The sequence below is a fragment of the Anolis carolinensis genome, chromosome 2 (assembly GCF_035594765.1).
Source record: "Anolis carolinensis isolate JA03-04 chromosome 2, rAnoCar3.1.pri, whole genome shotgun sequence".
Lineage (NCBI taxonomy): Eukaryota > Metazoa > Chordata > Lepidosauria > Squamata > Dactyloidae > Anolis > Anolis carolinensis.
Window position 1 is genome coordinate 71143297 of NC_085842.1, and position 20992 is coordinate 71164288.

General features: G+C 45.2%; 1 protein-coding gene across 11 annotated transcripts in view; it reads left to right on the top strand.

Moving 5' to 3' along the window:
- Window positions 1–20992, top strand: part of wnk2 (WNK lysine deficient protein kinase 2) — a 170840-nt gene that overhangs the window by 111340 nt on the left and 38508 nt on the right. For 9 of the 11 annotated variants that reach the window (XR_010002629.1, XM_062969952.1, XM_062969947.1 and 6 more), the window contains 2 exons: window positions 17224–17439; window positions 18356–18454. Coding sequence is in view for 10 of the 11 variants with exons in the window: in XM_062969952.1 (XP_062826022.1) it covers window positions 17224–17439; window positions 18356–18454 (315 nt within the window). In the remaining variant the exon portion in view is untranslated. The remainder of the gene's footprint in view (window positions 1–17223; window positions 17440–18355; window positions 18455–20992) is intronic. The other 2 variants (XM_062969946.1, XM_062969945.1) reach the window with 1 other exon arrangement.

The following is a 20992-nucleotide window of genomic DNA, read 5'->3' on the forward strand; positions in this document are numbered from 1 at the left end:
ATTGCAAGCTTTTGCAATCCCTGTGTACCTAAATATTTGTATCTCTCTCCATATATATTATTTTTATATATGAATTTTTGCCTCACATGTTTGCACGTCTTTGCAAATCCTATACAGATATAATTATTTATATATAGAGAGATGTCTAGATAGATATATATGAATACAGATATATAGGGCTTGGAAATACAACAGGGGAAATGCACACACACACACACACAGAGATTTTTAGACAGATGCAGGAGGGAAATGCCCATATATAGAGAGGATTTGCAAATGTTTCAGGGGAAAATGCATATATGAAATTAGTATATATAATTATAGATCTATATCTAGCTCTGCATTGTTTATATAGGCATAGAATGTTGCCTGTTACTATGTTGGAAGCCAGCCTGAGGTCCCATGGGGAGATAGGGCGGGATACAAATGGAGTTTTGTTGATGTTTTTGTTGTTGTTGTTGTTATTGTTAAGTTATTGTTAATACCATATTGTTTTTGTTGACCCTACTTTTCCACTTACAGAACTAGTTTATTGTTTTTCTTTGAAATACGGTAAATATTCAATCATATTTAACTTGCTGGTGCCTCAATTAATGTAATTTTATTGGTATCTATTTTGAAATGTACCAGTAGCTGCTGCATTTCCCACCCTCGGCTTATACTTGAGTCAATAAGTTTTCCCAGTTTTTTATGGTAAAATTAGGTGTCTCAGCTTATATTCGGGTCAGCTTATACTCGAGTATATACGGTAATAAATAATACAATATTCTATTTATTTTAAAAACTATTCTTGAAGTTAGTTTTAGCTTTCTAACAGTCATTTTCCCAAGTTTTATCCCACTTTATTTTAAGGAGTCCATGATGTTTGAAGGATGAGTGAGCAGCATACATGTTGCTAGGAATAAATGCAAGTGGGAAGAAGAGAAGATGTATAACAACTCATAGGCAAAATGGTAATTGTTGTTAGATATAATATTTATGCTTTAGGGCAGATTTCCCCAACCTGATACTTTCCATATGTGTTGGAGTTCTATTAGACTGGGGAATCTGTATATATCTGAAAAGTGACAGATTGGAGAATAAAGCCTAAATTCCCAAAAGAGTAATTTTGAAGGAAAATATGCCACTTGCAAGTGAAACTGTCACTCAGTTCAACAAGTAATTTTATTTTTTCTTCGTGTACTCTGTGAATGCACACTAATGGAGAGACTGCGCCTGCGCAGGTTCCAACGGAAACTCTTCCCAAGCTAAAGTTTTAAATTTTGGCGGTAGCCACGCCCCTCGTCCCCAAAGGGCATATAAGGCGGCCCTGGGCGCCCGCTCTCCAGTTCCTTTTTTTCCGCCGCAAGGTTCACTTCGGATTCTCATATCTACTACTCGCTTCAAACGCTGCACTCAGTGTGCCGCTAAAATCCCTGACTCCGACGGCCACGCCAAGTGCCTCTTCTGTCTTGGAGAGGCCCATGTCGTCGGTACCTGCCGTTTTTGCCTAGCCCTAACGGCTCAAGCAAGGAAAAATAGAGCCGCGAGACTCAGAGCAGCGCTCTACGAGAAGTCGCTCGCCCCTGAGCCCACTCCGTCGACATCGGGCACGACGTCGATGCCGAACCTGAGACCGATGTCGGCACCGGCTGCTAAGGCCCCTTCAGTTTCGTCAAGGGTGTCCAGGGCCTCCAAAACAGCTAAGCCCGTCAAACCGCTGTGCACGCTCACCACGGTCACCATGTCGACTCGTACTGGCAGACTTGGCCCCTCCTCGACGTCGAGCTTGGTGGCCTCCGTGTCTTCGATTTGATCCCACCTTGGGTCTCCTCCATCAACCTCCGTGATGAAAATCGCTTTTAAGAGAGCCCACGAGAAAGCTCGTCGGACCCAGTCCGATTCGGCAATGGTCCCTCCGACGCCGGGAAAATCTCTGAGGGTTCCTTCTAAGCAGCCGCTTGCTAAAAAGAGGGCGACCCAACGTTCCTCTTCTTCTGCCTCTTCTAAAAAAGACGTCCCTTCTTCTTCGGCGACTTCTTCTAGGAGATCCTCTCCGATCGCTCCTGCCCAGCGGCCTCGTCAACCCTCTCCTCGAGTTCTGTCCGATGGCGAACTTCAGGATTCACCCCACCACTCCACCCAAACAGTGGTCAGGGTGCCGTCGCCTCGACCTGCTGCCGTGCATCGTCCATCACGCCAGCATCTCTTTCCCCCGACCTCGACACCGGAACGGGGTAGACAAACCACCCGCTTGGCTCGAGCTGCCCAAGCTTCGGCCTCCAAAGAAACTCGGGCTCAGATGGCTCCTGCTCTTGAGGCTTTGCCTCCCCCAGAGACTGTGCTATCATCTCCCCCTCAGTCCCCCCAAGGGGCCGAGGACGATGAGATCAATATCGATCGCCCTGACTCCGCTCTCTCAGCCTCGGTGGTATCTCTCGGTCTTGACCTCTCTCCTCCTCACGATGCATACGAGGTGGATCCTCCCTCACCCACGGACAATATTCGGGCCTTTTCGGATCAAATGGTGAGAATGGCCGATGCTCTAGGTCTAGAGATCAAACAAACTTCTAAGGCGGTGTCTGATCCGGTTTTCAAGCGGCTCCAAGCCCAAGCCCCCCCGGCCATGCTGCTTCCGTTCTTGCCTTACCTTCTGGACGTCATCCAGGCATCCTGGAAGACTCCTTCCTCGATCCCTCCTACCTCAAAAAGGATCGAATCCTGGTACCGCACCGATGACGATACCTTGGAGTGGCTAAAACACCATCCCCACCCGAATTCTATGGTCGTCAAGGCTTCACAGACTTCCGGTCGTGAGTCAAATTCTCCTGCGGATAGAGAAGGCAAAAGGTTTGACGCGGTGGGCCGAAAGCTCTATTCTGGGGCCCTTCTACTTTGCAGAATGGCGAACTATGGGGCCTGTATGGGTGCATACCAGCAAATCCTTTGGGAGAAAGCTCAGCCCTTCTTCTCAAAGTTGTCTGACGAGGACCGTTCGGTGCTGTCCACCCTTCAGCAAGAGGCTGACTCCCTAGCCCATCATCAAATTCAGATGGCAAAACATACAGGCGACACGGCCGGTAAGATGATCGCCCACGCCATTGCCATCCGCCGTCACGCCTGGCTGAGGTCGTCGGGCCTGTCTTCTTCTTCCAGGCAAGTTATTGAAGACCTTCCGTTCGACGCCTTGGGTCTCTTTAATTCCGGCACCGACGATAAACTCAAAACTAACCATGATTTTAAGGTCCTAGCTACCAAATGTGGTGACCAGCCTCAAACTCACCGCACCAGATGGTTTCCTCAGCGCTTTCGTCGTTTTCCGCCTCCTCCTTACCGTCACCAATCCTTCAGGCGTCCCTCGGTTTCGAATAACCAGAACCGCCAACAACCTCGCCGGCCTGCTCATCCTCAGAAGCAGCGCGGCCGTACCACTCCTACCTCCGGTCAGCCTCATCGGCGTACCTGACGCCACCTTTCCTTGTCAGGTCTCTACCTCCGATATCGATGCAAGACCCACTCCTCCGCAGCCCTCCCCTCTGCTACATCAACCTCACGGCCTCTTTTCAGATCGCCTGGCTCCTTTCTTCCATCAGTGGGAGTCTATTACTTCGGATGCCTGGGTTCTCCGAATTGTTCGAGACGGTTATGCCTTGGAGTTCGAAGAGCTCCCGCCCACGGGGCAGATCCTTCTCTCCAACCCTTCTCAGGAAATTCTCGCCGAAATCGACACCCTCCTCGCCAAAGGGGCTATTCGGCCTTCTCCATCAGTACAGGACCCTCAAAGCTTCTTCTCCAGGTACTTCACGGTCCCGAAGAGGGGAGGGGGGCTCCGCCCCATTTTGGACTTGCGTGTGCTCAATACGTTCATACGCCCAACAAAATTCAGAATGGTATCCATCACTTCCATCCTCCCTATGCTTCAGCGCGGAGACTACTTCGTCTCCATAGATTTACGAGACGCTTATTTCCACGTGGCGATTCGAAAAGGCCACAGGCGCTTCCTTTGCTTAAAAGTCCTCAACCAGACCTACCAGTTCACCGTTTTACCCTTCGGCCTCGTCACAGCCCCAAGGGTTTTCACCAAGGTCGTCGCTGTGGTGGCTGCCCACCTCAGACTCCAAGGGATCACAGTTTTTCCATATCTGGACGATTGGCTTCTGGTCGAGTCCGACCCTGTCCTCCTCCGTCGTCACGTCGACGTTACCCTCACTCTTCTCGACTCTCTCGGTCTCCAGTTAAATCTCGACAAATCTCACCTCATTCCGTCGAACAAGATCCGCTTCATCGGCGCCCTGTTCAACTCACTCTCTCAAACTGTCTCCCTCCCGCTCGACAGGTTTCTCGCCCTTCGGCACCAAATCTCCCTCTGCGAAACCAAACGGAGAGTTCGAGCCCGGTCCATCCAAGTGCTCCTGGGCCACATGGCCTCCACAGTCCTCACGACCCCGTTTGCCAGGCTCCACCTTCGCACCCTGCAGCGTTGGTTTATAGACGTTTTCAAGCCATCCCGCCACCTCAACTCGAGGTTTCTCTCCATCCCGCTCCATGTTCGTCAGTCGCTCCGCTGGTGGAGTCCCTCTCCAACATTGTTGGAGTCCCTCTCCAACATTTGCAAGGGCCTCCCGTTTCACCAGCCTCCTCCTTCGGTCACCGTAACCACGGACTCCTCCAATTACGGCTGGGGAGCCCACTTGGGCAGTCTCACCATACAAGGTCTTTGGTCTCGCTCCGAAAGGACCAATCACATAAACTTTCTCGAACTTCTCGCCATCTTCAAAGCTCTGAAAGCCTTCTCCCGCCTGATCTCCCAGAGGTCTGTCCTCGTTCAATCAGACAACACAGTGGCAGTCTTCTACATCAACAAACAGGGCGGCACGGGTTCGAGGAAACTGATGCTCCTTTCCTCTCAGCTGTGGTCCTGGTGCATAAGCCGCAACGTACAGATCCTGGCAGTCCATCTTCCCGGGATCCAAAACGACTTGGCGGATGCCCTCAGCAGGATGACGAGTTCCTCCCACGAGTGGATGCTCGATCCCGAGACTCTTCTCTCTCTCTTCCGAAAATGGGGATTCCCCACTCTGGACCTCTTTGCCTCTCCCCAGAACGCGCAACTACCTCGATACGGCGCGAGACTTCCTCCGGCCTCCTTTCCGGGCTGTCTGGGAGACGCTTTTCTTCTGGACTGGTCGTCGGAACCGATCTACCTCTTTCCGCCTTTCCCTCTGATACCGAAGGTCCTCCAGAGACTCCGGTCGATTTCGACGTCGGCGATCCTGATAGCACCAGCTTGGTCTCGGCAGCCTTGGTATCCGGCCCTTCTCCACCTCTCCAAAATGAACTTTCTCACTCTACCTTTTCTACCGCACCTCTTATCCAGAGAAAATGGCCAGATCCTGCACCCGGTTCTTCCCTCTCTACATCTCACTGCATGGAGAATTCTCGCCTAACCTCCCTCCCGCAAAACCTGCAGGAGATCCTCCGTGCAGCTCACAAGCCGGCTACAACCAGGTCATACACTTATAAAATCTCCCGCTTCCGTGCCTTTCTTCGGTCCCGGGACATCGCCGCTTTTCCGACCTCGATACCGATAGTGTTGGACTTTCTTATGACCCTTGCAGACCAGAAGCTTTCGCTTTCCTCTATGAAATCTTATCTGGCTGCTCTTTCGTGGTGTTTCCAGCAACATGGTAGACCATCTTTATTCTCCGATCATCTTGTGAAAACCTTCTTAAAGGGGTACAACAACATCCGTCCGCCCTCCCAGCCGCCTACGCCGGGCTGGAACCTCGAGCTCATGCTTTCCCAGCTAACTTCCTCTCCTTTCGAGCCTCTAGCATCGACCGACCTGCGTCTACTTTCTTGGAAAGTAGCTTTCCTGGTGGCCATAACTTCGGCTCGCAGACCCTCAGAGCTGGCGGCCCTTAGGGTTGATGAACCTTATCTCCGCTTTCACCATGACCGAGCCGTTCTCCGCCCGGACATCACCTTCCTCCCCAAGGTGGTCTCGGCCTTTCACCTTAACCAGGACATTGTTCTCCCCGCTTTCTTTCCAAACCCCTCGTCTCCCCTGGAACGGAGGTTGCATCTCCTCGACGTACGTAGGGCTCTTCTCTTCTATCGCGACCGCACCAAGGACATTCGTAAGACTCAGAGACTCTTTATAGCCCATGCCCCAGATAAGCTGGGCGATCCTATTTCTTCGCAAAGGTTATCTCACTGGATTGCTCAGGCCATTGAACTTGCCTACGAACTGGCTAAACGTCCACCTCCCCCGTCCGTTCGCCCGCGTTCGACGAGAGGTCTTTCCACGTCAACTGCCTTTCTGAGGGGCATCCCTCTGGACTCTATCTGTAAGGCAGCGATCTGGTCTAACCCCCTTACTTTTGTGTCTCACTACAGAATAGACCAAAAAGCCTTAAAAGACTCAGCCTTTGCTAGATCGGTTTTGTCGTCCTGTCTGTCCTGAGGATCTTATCCCCGGAACTTACCTACCATTCAGCCCCCTGGAGGGCTCCTCCTCATGGTTTTTCGTTATAAGATGTCCCCGTGTTTGGCCATCTCGTTATGCCATATCTATGTTCTGATTTGCACTGTTTTCCTAAACGATTGTGTGTCACGACCCAGGCTACAGAGCACCAATAACCATACGCAGAGGCCAGATTCTATCTAATATCTTTATTAAGGAAATATATAAGATTAATAAAAATAAATGTAAAAGTTAGTTCAGAAGCAGACCTTTCAGGAAAGGTCAAAATTAGTCCAAAAAAGCAATGTCCAATATGAAATATTATGATCCAAAGTTGTAATCCAATAACCGAAACACTCACTTTGCCAGGCAAAGTGAGGGGAGATGACAAGGTCCTTTAGTCCATAAACTTGAGCAAGGCTAGGAAATAACTTGATACTTGAAGCAAGGCTTAAAACGTGGAACAAGGTAACAAGGAACAAGAACAAGGTCCGTGGAATAACTTGGTAAAATCCGTGATACAAGGCAAGGTATAGTCCTGGAAAACAAGCAAGGTCCGTAGGTAAACAAAGGCTGGAAACTGGAGCGAAGGCTGGAAAGCAGGGCAAGGCTTGAGCAGGAACGAGGCTTGAAACGGAGCGCGCTGTCCAGACACAACTCGCTCCGGAGGCTGACGAATTGACTCCGCGAAGTTACTACGCGGGTAAAACACCTATATAGAGTCTAACTTTCTCGCCGAAGCAGTTCTCTGGGAACCAGAAACGAAAGCTAAACTCTGGGACCAGATGTTTGACTCCCTAAAGATTCTCACGGAAAGCAGTCTTAATTGGCTACATTCTTAGCTGCAATTCTAGCACTCCTGCGCGAAGCTGCTTCCAAACCCCTCTGTTGTTTACAAAACTCACGGCGTAAGAACACGGGAGATGTGGGCTCTGGGTTTGTTTGACATACTTCTGGGACACAACTTTCTTGCAGGTGCAAGGTTCCCAGATCTGCCTGGGAAAGATCTGACTGAGAAGATTCCAGTTCTGACTGGGAAGGTAAAAAACCCAAGTTTTCTTCTTCATCAGGGATTACAATGTCCTGAGCAGGACTACAAGGCCCATGGGTCATCACACTATCCCCCTCCTCAAGGCCCCTCCCAAACTGGGGCCCTCTCCCCGAGGCGCGAGGTCGCGGCTTGGCGGGATAGGTTTGATGAAAGCGATGGGTTAGATCAGGAGCATGGACTGTGGAGGCGTCTTCCCAAGAGCGTTCCTCAGGGCCAAAACCCACCCAGTCAATGAGATATTGTAGGCGGCGGCGGTGAAAGCGAGAATCCAAAATGTCCTCAACCTCGAACTCCTCCTCCCCATTCATCAAAACAGGAGGGGGGGCCGGTTGGTCTGTATCAGGACGCACACCATCCGCCGGAAGGAGCAGGGAACGGTGAAACACTGGGTGGATGCGCATTGAACGCGGAAGTTGGAGTTTGAAAGTCACGGGGTTTAATTGCGCCACCACTGGATAGGGGCCAATGAAACGGGCATCTAACTTCCGGCAAGGGCGGTGGGAGGGCAGAAAGCGAGTGGACAGAAAAACCCGATCTCCTACCTTGATTTCGGGGCCCGGCTGGCGATGTTTGTCAGCGTGGCGTTTATAGTCCTCCTTGGCTTGGTCTAGTTGCTGGAGCAAAAGTTGTTGTACCGCTGTGAGTTCCTGCAGCCAATCCTCTGCTGCGGGAACTTCTGAAGTTTCAATGACAGGGGGAAAGAAACGTGGATGGAAGCCGTAGTTTGCAAAGAACGGCGTTTCTTTTGTAGAAGCTTGAACTCCATTGTTATAGGCAAACTCTGACAGTGGTAACAGAGAAGCCCAATTGTCCTGTTGGTAGTTTACATAACAGCGAAGATACTGCTCCAAAGTGGCATTGGTGCGCTCCGTTTGCCCATCTGTTTGGGGATGATGAGCTGAAGATAAGCGAGAGTCTATGCCCAATAGTTTTTGTAGTGCTTCCAAAAACGAGAGGTGAATTGAGATCCACGGTCTGTGACTAAACTCTTGGGCAATCCATGTAGTCTGAAAACATGTTGAAGGAATAGATCTGCAGTCTCTTTGGCCGTGGGAAGACCTTCACAGGGAATGAAATGGGCTAACTTGGTGAAAAGGTCCACCACCACTAGGATCGTGGTGAATCCACAGGAAGGTGGTAGGTCAGTGATGAAATCCGCAGAAATTATTTCCCATGGCCGAGATGGGGTAGGAAGGGGATGCAGAAGCCCTGAGGGCTTCTCCCTTCTTATCTTGGAGCGCTGGCATACTGGGCAGGTGTTGACATATTTTTCCACATCTTTGCGGATCTTGGGCCACCAAAAATCCCTTAGGATCAGATGCATGGTTTTAAATAGTCCGAAATGCCCTGCTGGTTTGCAGTCATGACACAGACGAAGCGCTTTCTCCCTGCCCGGTCCGGGTGGGATATAAACATGATTTCTATAGCATAGCAGTCCATCTTTAAGCGAAAAGGGAAAATGCAGACCTTGACGAAGTTGGTCCTGCGCCCAGGCATCTGCTTGCTGACTAGCCCTGATTTCTTGAGCACAGATGGGTCCTGGAGTAGAGGAAGTTGAACCAATGGGAGTGGATTTGGTGTTCCCCACTGTGAGCGTGGCAAAGTTCTCGGGTTGTAGTAATTGGGATTCAAAGGTCTCCTTGCGTCCTGCAGCGTATTCCGGTTTACGTGACAGGGCGTCTGCTTGCTTGGTTTGGGCTGGGGTCACATAATGAATCTGGAAGTTAAAACGTTCAAAGAACAAAGCCCAACGTTGCTGCCTCTGATTTAGTTTGCGGGCAGTTCTTAGATGTTCTAGATTTCGATGATCAGTGTGGACTTCAATGGGAAATTTGGCCCCTTCTAGCCAATGTCTCCAAGTTTCAAAGGCTGCCTTTATGGCCAGTAGTTCCTTTTCCCAAATGGTGTAATTTCTCTCTGGTGTGGTTAGTTGACGGGAGTAAAAGGCACAGGGATGAAGGTGGTCTCCCACCGGTTGTAAGAGTACAGCCCCAATTGCCACATCAGAGGCGTCCGCTTGCACAACAAAAGGGGTTCCAGGATCTGGGTGCTGTAGAATTGGCTGGGACGTGAATAATTTCTTTAGTTGCTGGAACCCTTTCTCTGCTTGATCAGTCCAGCGGAAGGGCTGTTTTCCACGGATGCAGCTAGTGATTGGGTCAGACCAGCGGGCAAAATCTGGAATGAACTTGCGGTAATAGTTCGCGAACCCCAAGAAACGCTGCACCTCTTTCTTGTTAGTTGGCGCCCGCCATTCCAATACTGCTGAAACCTTGGCTGGATCCATGGAGAGCCCTAGAGGCGAGATACGGTAACCAAGGAAATCTACCTCTTGTAGATCAAAAGCGCATTTTTCCAACTTGGCATAAAGTCCATGATCCCGCAATCGTTGTAACACCATTTTGACGTGGTTCTCATGTTCTGATTGTGATCTAGAAAACACCAAAAAATCGTCCAGGTAGATTATCAAGAACCTATCTAGATAGTCCTGAAAAATGTCATTGACAAAATGCTGGAACGTTGCGGGAGCTCCGCATAATCCATAATTCATAACTCGGGACTCGAATAATCCGAATTTGGTCTGGAAGGCGGTCTTCCACTCGTCCCCTTCTCTGATGCGAACTAAGTTGTAAGCCCCCCGAAGATCCAGCTTGGTGTAAACCTTGGCTCCTCGAAGCCGATCCAGTAGATCCGAGATTAAGGGCAGGGGATAGCTGTTCCGCTTGGTGATATTGTTCAATGCTCTGTAGTCCACCACCAAGCGTAGTTCCCCTGACTTCTTCTTCACAAACATCACTGGGGAGGCGGCTGGGGATTGAGAGGGTCTAATGAATCCCTTACGAAGGTTTGTCTCTATGAATTCCCTGAGAGCTTCTTGCTCTGGTTCAGTCAGGGAGTATAGGTGCCCTCGCGGGATCAGGGCCCCCTCCACCAGGTCAATGGCACAGTCATAAGGTCTATGTGGGGGTAATTTCTCGGCTTCTTTTTCATTGAATACATCCCAATACTCGGAGTACTTCTTGGGCAGGGTGATGATGGGCTCGGTGTCTGTGGCATGGCAGACCTTGGCTACAAGGCAATGGTTTTGGCAGTACTGTGAAGCAAACTGCAGTTCTCTGTTGGACCAGGAGATGCTTGGGTCGTGGAGAGTCAGCCATGGAATTCCCAAAATCACAGGGAAATGGGGAACCTCGGTAACAAAGAAGGAAATCTCTTCCATATGTTCCCTTATCCACATCCTGGTGGGTTCCGACCACTGACTTACGGGGCCCGTCTTGAGGGGGCGGCCGTCTATGGCTTGCACCACACGGGCATTCTTGAAATCATGATATTGTAATCCCAGAGAGTCGGCATACTCTCTATCAATGAAATTGTTGGTGGCTCCGGAGTCTATCATGGCGTGGATCATGACGGGTCCCCTTTTTGCTGACCATAAGGTGACCACGAGAAGGAACAGGACCCCGGTTGGCGGCTCTTGAACGGTTTTTTTGACCGGGTTGGCGAGCCTCTCTACGCCCGGTCGTTGGCTTCCCCCGCCGGCTGTGTGCCAGCCGGCTCAGACGCCTTCGTCTCCGTGGAGGACGCCGCCGCAAGACGGGCGGCGGGCTTCCCTTTGGCTGGGCACTCTCTGGCGAAGTGGCCCCCGTTCCCGCAGTACCAACAGAGGTTTAAGCGTTGACGACGGGCCTTCTCGGCGGCATCTAATCTGGGACGCACGTTGCCCAACTGCATCGGCACCTCCTCGCTTCCTCTGGGGTATGGGGTTGGTGGTGGGGGTCTCCACACTGGACGTGGCTGAACGCTGGCGGGAGCGGGGGGTTTTGCCCCAGCTCTACCGCTCTGGCCTCGAACCCACTGTTTCCTGTTGGCAATCATGACTTCAGCCCGTAAACATTGATCAATGAGTGCTTCGAGGGTCTGGGGAGGATCCACCTTGGAGATTTCCTCCAGCATTTCGATGTTGAGACCCTCCCGGAATTGTCCTCTGAGGGCTACATCATTCCAGCCGGTGTTGTGGGCCAGCACTCGGAACTCGGCTATGTACTGAGACATAGGTCTGTCTCCTTGGAAGAGGCGACGGAGTTTGTGACCGGCTGCCTCCAAATTGTCCTCGATTCCCCAAGTCTCTTTAAGGTGGTCCAAGAAGCGTTGCGCGGATCTTAGGTGTGGAGAGGCTTGGTCGAACAGTGCCGTCGCCCAGTTGGCCGCTGGCCCGTCTAGAAGACTGTAAACCCATGCCACCTTGATGTCTTCTTGGGGAAATTCGGCAGCACGGGCCTCTAGATAAGCTTGGCATTGGCGACGGAAAACATGAACCTTAGAAGCTTCTCCAGTAAACTTGGTTGGCAACGCCATGGCCGGTAGACGGATTCCGCGTTCTTTCAAACCTTTTATTTCTCCATCCTGGGCATTGAGCTTATCACGGATTCGATCCACCTCATCCTTGTCGATGGTGTAGGTAATCGGCTGGCCGCTCGGCCCAGGTACGGTTCCGGTAGACATTCTGGCCGAGGTTAATTGGTGCTTAGGGTGGCGGAGTCAAACTGTCACGACCCAGGCTACAGAGCACCAATAACCATACGCAGAGGCCAGATTCTATCTAATATCTTTATTAAGGAAATATATAAGATTAATAAAAATAAATGTAAAAGTTAGTTCAGAAGCAGACCTTTCAGGAAAGGTCAAAATTAGTCCAAAAAAGCAATGTCCAATATGAAATATTATGATCCAAAGTTGTAATCCAATAACCGAAACACTCACTTTGCCAGGCAAAGTGAGGGGAGATGACAAGGTCCTTTAGTCCATAAACTTGAGCAAGGCTAGGAAATAACTTGATACTTGAAGCAAGGCTTAAAACGTGGAACAAGGTAACAAGGAACAAGAACAAGGTCCGTGGAATAACTTGGTAAAATCCGTGATACAAGGCAAGGTATAGTCCTGGAAAACAAGCAAGGTCCGTAGGTAAACAAAGGCTGGAAACTGGAGCGAAGGCTGGAAAGCAGGGCAAGGCTTGAGCAGGAACGAGGCTTGAAACGGAGCGCGCTGTCCAGACACAACTCGCTCCGGAGGCTGACGAATTGACTCCGCGAAGTTACTACGCGGGTAAAACACCTATATAGAGTCTAACTTTCTCGCCGAAGCAGTTCTCTGGGAACCAGAAACGAAAGCTAAACTCTGGGACCAGATGTTTGACTCCCTAAAGATTCTCACGGAAAGCAGTCTTAATTGGCTACATTCTTAGCTGCAATTCTAGCACTCCTGCGCGAAGCTGCTTCCAAACCCCTCTGTTGTTTACAAAACTCACGGCGTAAGAACACGGGAGATGTGGGCTCTGGGTTTGTTTGACATACTTCTGGGACACAACTTTCTTGCAGGTGCAAGGTTCCCAGATCTGCCTGGGAAAGATCTGACTGAGAAGATTCCAGTTCTGACTGGGAAGGTAAAAAACCCAAGTTTTCTTCTTCATCAGGGATTACAATGTCCTGAGCAGGACTACAAGGCCCATGGGTCATCACATTGTGCCTTATGTACTTCTCCTCTCTCCCCTTCGGAGATGATGCACAGTACTTGTTTTTCCTCATGCTTGAAATTGTTTATTTGGTGTCCTACCGAATTCCACTCTCGGCATGATGCTTGTGTTACTATATGGGTCCTTCGGACCATGTTATTTATGTTTAATAAAGATGTGTTTGGACATCAACTTGTGGTTAAGGTTTGCCTTGTCCCACCATCCGGGACCTAAGCGTGCTAGTCTCCATTAGTGTGCATTCACAGAGTACACGAAGAAAAAGGACAGGTTGCTTACCTGTAACCGTGTTTCTTCGTGTGTACTCTGTGAATTCACACAAGCCCGCCCTTCCTTCCCCTCTGGCAAACCCTCTTCCTTTCTCGTTGCCTTGGCGGCGCAGGAACTGGAGAGCGGGCGCCCAGGGCCGCCTTATATGCCCTCTGGGGACGGGGGGGCGTGGCTACCGCCAAAATTTAAAACTTTAGCTTGGGAAGAGTTTCCGTTGGAACCTGCGCAGGCGCAGTCTCTCCATTAGTGTGAATTCACAGAGTACACTCGAAGAAACACGGTTACAGGTAAGCAACCTGTCCTTATCAGTCCTGAAGTTTTTATCATTACCAAGACAATGACAGGTAAGTGTGTTTTCAAAAATTTCCTCGTTCACCACTGACATAAATGGATTGAACTGAGGTACAAGTGGCTAACCAAACACATTAAACCCTTTCTAGCAACATTTTAGTATCTATTTTACAGTATTTCTTTAACAGATGCTGGGCTTCCAAGTGTGGAGGTTTTATTAAAGTGGGTATATGCTAAATATAGGTCTGTCCCTATAGGTCTGTCCCTATAGATTAGATTAGTTCCCATGGTGATTGGGTGTTGGAAGGTATGGAGAATTGGTGTGCATCTCTCCATCCATGCTTATCCAAACATTAATAACATTATACAGTAAATGTGGGATGGGATGGGATGGGATGGGATGGAGATTTATGTGAGAGCACATCAGCAGAAAGGTTTATTGGGCAGCCATTTTAACTATCTTTTCAATGTTTGTTATTTTCACAAGGCTTTCAGATGTAACTTTAATCCAGCTAACTGTTTCATGCTGTTTTTATAATTAAGGGAGGGATCGTTTATGGTTTTCTTTTAATTTTATTTTTTCTTATTTTTATAAAGTGCCTATATATATTTAAATAATTCTGTTTATCTCACTAACATTTGACATGTTACTATCACATTCCTTAACTACTAATAGATTTTTCTCCCTTTACCACTGCTTGAAATGCTTCCATCTTCACTGAAAGCCCCTTTAACCTGGATGTGCTTTTTCTCTTTTCTTCTAAAGAAACATTTTCATTTCTTACATTTTTTCCAAGTTGGATAGGGGAGGAATCAATGCACACAGAATGCTGTAGTGTTCCTTCACATTTGGTTAGAATTTAGTGTATAAGGGTTTAGCATGACAGCCTATCAACCTATACCTTTTGTAACTGCATAATCAGTCCTATCAACTCATGTAGACAAAAGGATGATGCTGAACTGTGTTGAATTCTTCCTACTCTTGCCTTATCTGACTTCTATCACCTGTCTTTCAAAGCACTTTCTTTATATTATTAGAATATAGCATGTATACGCACTAGTATTTCTACCTCCACATTGAGAACACTCCTGGTGGTGGTAAAGGAAACCCTTCACCAAGTTCCCTTTCCTTTTGTCACCTTTATTGCCCAGTCATCCCTTGTTCAAACTCTGCTCCTCCAGCTGGAAAGCTGGATGGGATTTCTGAATGTTGAGATCCAAAACATCTAGAGCAGGGGTCCCCAAACTAAGGCCCGGGGGCCGGATGCGGCCCTCCAAGGTCATTTACCTGGCCCCCGCCCTCATTTATAATATAATATTTTTATATCAGTTTTAATAATATAATATATTGTATATACATATGATATTGATAATAATATTATCATTTTATACAATATAATACTAATAATAATACCATATAATAATATTAATTATATGTTATATATTACATATAATATTACAGTATAGTGGTATAGTTCAATATAGTAATATATAATGCTAATATTGTGCTATGCTAATAATATAATATACTGTATGTACATACAGCTGCTCTGAGTTCCCTTCAGGGTGAGAAGGGTGGGATATAAATGTAGTAAATAAATGTAGTAAATGAATTAAATAAATAATTTTGGACTTAGGCTCGCCCAAAGTCTGAATTGACTTGAAGACACACAACAACAACAACAATCCTAATTAACCTGACTATCTCATTGGCCAGAAGCATGCCCACACTTCCTATTGAAATCCTGATAGGTTTATGTTGGTTAAAATTATTTTCATTTTTAAATATTGTATTGGTCTTTCATTGTTATTGTTGCTGTTTTGCACTACAAATAAGATATGTGCAGTGTGCATAGGAATTTGTTCGGCTTTTTTTCCAAATGATAATTCGGCCCCTCAACAGTCTGAAGGATTGTGGATCGGCCCTCTGCTTTAAAAGTTTGAGGACCCCTGATCTAGAGGAACAGAGCAATGACTCCCAAACTCTGGTCCTCTAGGTGTTCTGGAGTTCAGCTCCCAGCTGCCTCAGTGATTTTGGACAGTCATCAGAGATTATGAGTGCTGAAGTCCAAAACACCCAGAAGACCAGAATTTGAGGATCACTGTCCTAGAGAGCCTTTTATTGGGGACAGATATGTAGAGAGTATAGAGGATAGAAACAGCCTAAATTCCTTTAAAGGCACCAGATCCTGTCTGATCTTGAGAACTAAGCAGGTTAGAACCTGGATGGGGGACTGCCAATGAATACTAGGTGCTGTAGGCTATATTTCAGGAGAATGATCTGTAAACCACCCTTGTGTATTCCCAAATTGGTTATATATTTCTTTCCAAGAATAGTCATTGAATAAAAGTTGACAGGTAGAGACAATTTTCCTTCCCCATAACATGCTTATCTCTTGTTTCCAAATAGTAATTTTATAAATTTCTCATTCGCTTTTCATTGCTTTTTAAATACTTTGAAACAGTGTGGTTGGAAATATAAAGAAGATCATTTTGCATACAACTTGCTCTTAGGTTCCACCTCACAAAGTTGTTTCTGCCTGGCTTCTACATGCACTATTTTTCTACAATTAATACTTTCCTTAGTTTTCTTTCTTAGGTGAGTGATACTTTGAGAGTATTTTAATAACTAACTTTTCTCACGCATTGCACAAGTGAAGTGTGGCTTTATCTCTGTCCTATATTTTATCCTTCTTTTTTGTAGAGCTACGTGTTCATAGAATTTTGGGGAATGAAACTAGCCTCTTGGGAATGTTTTAGTATCACCTTTCTTAATTACAGTTTCTAAAGAGAAGACCAGATAAATATCTGTTATGAATTTTAACTGTGATTTGGGAATTCTGCTCCGATTGTGGGTAGATTAAGACTAATCCTGTGTGTGGAAACAAGTCCTGCAGAATTCAGTTTGGCTTTTGGGGATTCATGCATAAGATTAGGCTGAAACCTTTCATTTAAAAAGTTGAGTGGGTTCAATCTTTTGTTGCAATTCAGTTAGTCCTAATAAATGAACTTGGAATGTTGGGATTTCTTCTAATTCTAAATATCTTAAAATATATTGGCCAGTACCCAAAGGCTGCACCATTCTTGTGTACCCATTGGGACTTTTCAACTTCTGTTTCTTAAGCAGCAGTCTCCCCACCAAGGATGGAAATTGTATGGCCCTTCTGATACTTTTGGATACAACTCTCAGCATCCCTCAACCTTGGCTGTGCTGACAAGAGCTGCTGGGAGTTGCAATCCAACATATGGAAGGCTACCTGACTCCTAAACTGTAAGAGAAGATTTGTCAGTCTAAAATAAACATTAAAAATTCCACAAAATCTTTACTATGGACTAAAATGGTCCCTTTGATCTTGTCTCCCTTTTGGGAATTGACAGATTAATCTATAAATTGTAAAGCTGTTATAGCTGTAGACCTCATGTTATATTGTCATTCATTGTGGCAAGCTCTAAATCGTTGGTTGGCTGACAGGCTAACAATAATTGATTGTTTATATGTATTTCTGCTGTGAAATTTGTTTCAGCTATAGATTTCTTCCTATTTTTTCAAAATGTTGAAGTTTTTTTCAGAATTGAGTTGACACTTGTATATCATTTTATTTCTTTGTACTTGGTGATTTTTGCCTGTATCCTGTTTAGGCGATGGATCAGACTGCAAAGATGCTCTGGCTAAAGAAAATACTAAAGTTAAAACTGGTTCTACTGAAGGAACTGGATTAACGTCATCCACATCAGCCATACTGGGAAAGTCAGTTCAAACACAGCAACCCTGCTCTGTCAAAGCTTCCTTATCCTCTGACATCTGTTCTGGATTAGCCACTGAAGGAGGTGATGCACATGGAAATTCTAGCCAAGGTGATTCTTATATGCTTAGGAACATCCTTTATTCTATGCTGAAATTGGTAGTTATTTCACAACTTGGAAATTGGAAATGGGAATTGTGGGTTCATATACTTGCTCAGCATACTAACTTGAGTAAGTGCCTCCCAGTCCAATCTCCTTTATAGAAGTGTTAAAATGCTAAGCATCATTTGGAAAGGAAAAGTGCTAATATGGTGACAAAAATAATTTTGATCTTGATAATTGTAGACAATTGAGTCACTAACGTACCATTGAAAATGAACAATATTAGAAAGATTAGCAAAGTGTGAATGGAGGAAGGCTTCTCGTGTCTTATGTGCATATTGTGGAAGAATTACTAATTGTTAAGGTACATTTTTTAACATTTGGGCAAATGATCCTTTGCAGATTGAAATCATTTAGTAGCAGAAAAGTTTGGCTTACTTTTTTCTTAGGTCCAAATCCTTTGCCATGATGCCGAATTTTATTCGTAAGGCATTCTTTCCTATAAAAGACTACCACTTGGGAGCAATTGAACTTCTGCCACTTTGCAAGTTCGCATGATTTTCTGACTTCACTAGAGACTCTATCGCAATAGACATAGCTTGATATAGCTGTAGTACAAATAGCTTCCAAGCTTTGTCATGATACAGTAGCTTTATCTGTTGCAAAGTGTGATGATGGTTACAAATCATATTGTACTCGTTTATGCATGTCCTGCCAAACTAATCCTATGAAATATCTATTTTCTTCTGCTGTTTTGCACCCTTTTTTTGCACATAGCCAATGAACTTTACTCCTCTTTGGCAAGGCTAAAATGGAGATGTGGATGATAAACTAACAAAGCTGATATGACTGATGGTGACAACTGATCACAGCTATTTGTACTTTATAAGTGTCTTTGTTTTCTTCCCTTTATATTCATTTGCAGGCTGGACGGTTTTCCACCAAACGTCTGAGAGAGTGACCTATAAATCTAGTAGCAAACCTCGTACCAGATTCCTCAGTGGACCTGTGTCTTTGTCCATCTGTTTGTATTTGTTCTTTTGTATTTTATCACAGCCCACCTTTCTTTTGCCCCTCCCTCTTTTCCAAAACTCATCTTCATATATACTTATATTTGAAATATTTGGCAGGAAGCTCCTTTTTTCTAGACAATCCCTTTGATTTCATTTTTTTGAAGTTAATAATCATTGACACACTTTATTTCTTTTCTTTTATTTCATATGGAAAGCTTTTGTGCACTGCTTTTGGCTCATGCCTGGGTACCAAAAGCATGTGTGGAAGATCTCATAATTTACTCTAAAACCTTATGGTAAATTTTACCCTGGACGTATCTTTATGTGATTTATATTTTGTGTAATTTTTAATTTACAATGTGGCAATTATAAATGTCTGCTGTCCTGGTTCCAGCGATATCAAAACGAAACCCAACCGACTGTAGACGAATGGTCTCTTTCACACATGTTTGGACTATGAAGACATGCATGTAGCAAGCTGATACAAATCTAGAAGGTCACTAAAGGGTATAACATCCGCACAAGGGCTGTATTCAAATAATATACAGTACTGTTTATATCCACTTTATTATTGTTATTATTATTATTTGTTATTTTTTCTATCCCTTGCATGTGGAAATACTGAGAAATGCTCCTGCTAGTTCTTTAATATCATCTTCTCTAGGCAGTATTTTTGCCATCTTATTGTATTCTTGGAGTTACTTCAATTTTCTTAAAGTAAATTAGACTAAATGAAGGTGTCTGGTTACTTCCCACTAATCATAGTATATTTTTAATGATAAAACTACCTAGCTGGAGCACTTTACTCAGTTGATTTTTATTATGACCTTATGTGACCTCAGAGATGAAGTCAAGAAGCAGTTCATTAAAGCACATAATAAATTTTCAGAAGTTGCCATCTTTGATGCCTGGTTGATTGATACAATAGCCAGGATGATTTCAGATAACTGTAACTAAATACACTTAAATGTATCCTTTATTGTATTATCCCAGCAATTGGCAGTTCAACCAACTCAGAGATACTTATTTTAAAAGCAGTCATTTATTATGAGGCAAATAAAGTTTCTAGTGCAATAAAATATATTGTTCTAAAAATGTATTTTAGGATATAATTACATGCAATGCCAAAATAGGAACAACATTTTTGTAACAAAACATTCAGCTAATCTCCATTTTCATTTGTATCCAACTTTTATCATTGAAATTTAGCATTTTTATCATTATTGAAGTGGTACAGATCAAAGGCACAAGGCTACTTAAAATGCATCCTCCCTGGTTTCCAAATAATTCCCCTTTTTATTGTTTTTGAACTCCACTAAACTCTTAACAAAAAGGTCTGGTGAAAACTGAAAAAACATCCATGTTAGTGCAGAATCAATTATATCAATGTTATCAATAGTTCCAAAATCCAAAGATAAGGCTCTTGCTGTATTCTGTATATATAGATTTATTTATTCTTGTTTCAATCTGGAGGCAGTAATTTCTTCTGTACTCACAAATAGCCAGAGAGAGATTAATACACCATGGTTGTTTTCATCATTGAGTGAACATTAGATTTGTCTTAATAAAAAAAAGAAGTATGTTGTTTTTCAATTTTCAAATCTTTTTGGCCATGCTATATATACCCAAACCAAAAGACAAGAGTAAAATCCAATCAAGCCAAATGTAATAAAGAGTAGCCATATTTTGTTGCTTTGGATATAGGATGACTGAACTCTGGCCACCTGTCAGTTACTACCACAGTTATCCACCATGAACCTAGCACAGAATATGAATGATTCCTTTTTTTTAAAGGAGTAATTAGTTATTATTTAAATCACTTATGCGCTGGCTCTGAGTTATTTCTTACTAAAAAGTTACTGTTGCTTGTTACAATTGGGACATTGGAAAACAAAACAAGATTGTCCCTGGTTTTCTCAAGTGGCTGGTACAGAACTTGCACCTTGGAAATTCTGGGGAAAAAAAACTATTTATGGGATGTATATCCCACCCTTCAACAACCTGTGTAGTTTAAGGCCCCTTCTACATTGCCATGTAAAATCCAAATTATGTGCTTTGAACTGGATTATATGGTAGTGTATACTCATATAATCCAGTTCAAAGCAGATGTGGATTATCTCATTTGAAAATATGGATTGTATGACAGTATAGAAGGGTCTAAGAAAAGGTTAAGAAAATGGTCAAAGCAAAATCATGAAATACTGCAAAATTAAAGTAGTCTTCTCCATAGTCTAGATCTCAAATGCCTTATTCTCTTGGCATTTGTATAGCCCTCATCTGATTTCAGGGCTGGGTCAGGCTAGTAGTTGGATTACAGACCACCAAGGGAATTCCAGAGAGCTCCAAGAAGGGCTATGAAGGAATTATACCTGCAACACTGGAGAGGCATTTTAGATCAGACTATGATCATTCCTACTTTCATTTAAAATGAATGGCAAGTATCTTGTGCCTCCCTTTGTGGATGATGGTGTGTAGGCATTGGGAAAAAGGGCTCCTAAAGTCCCACAAAGTCTTAAGACAGTGGTCTGTTGTCCAGTAACAACTTTTCC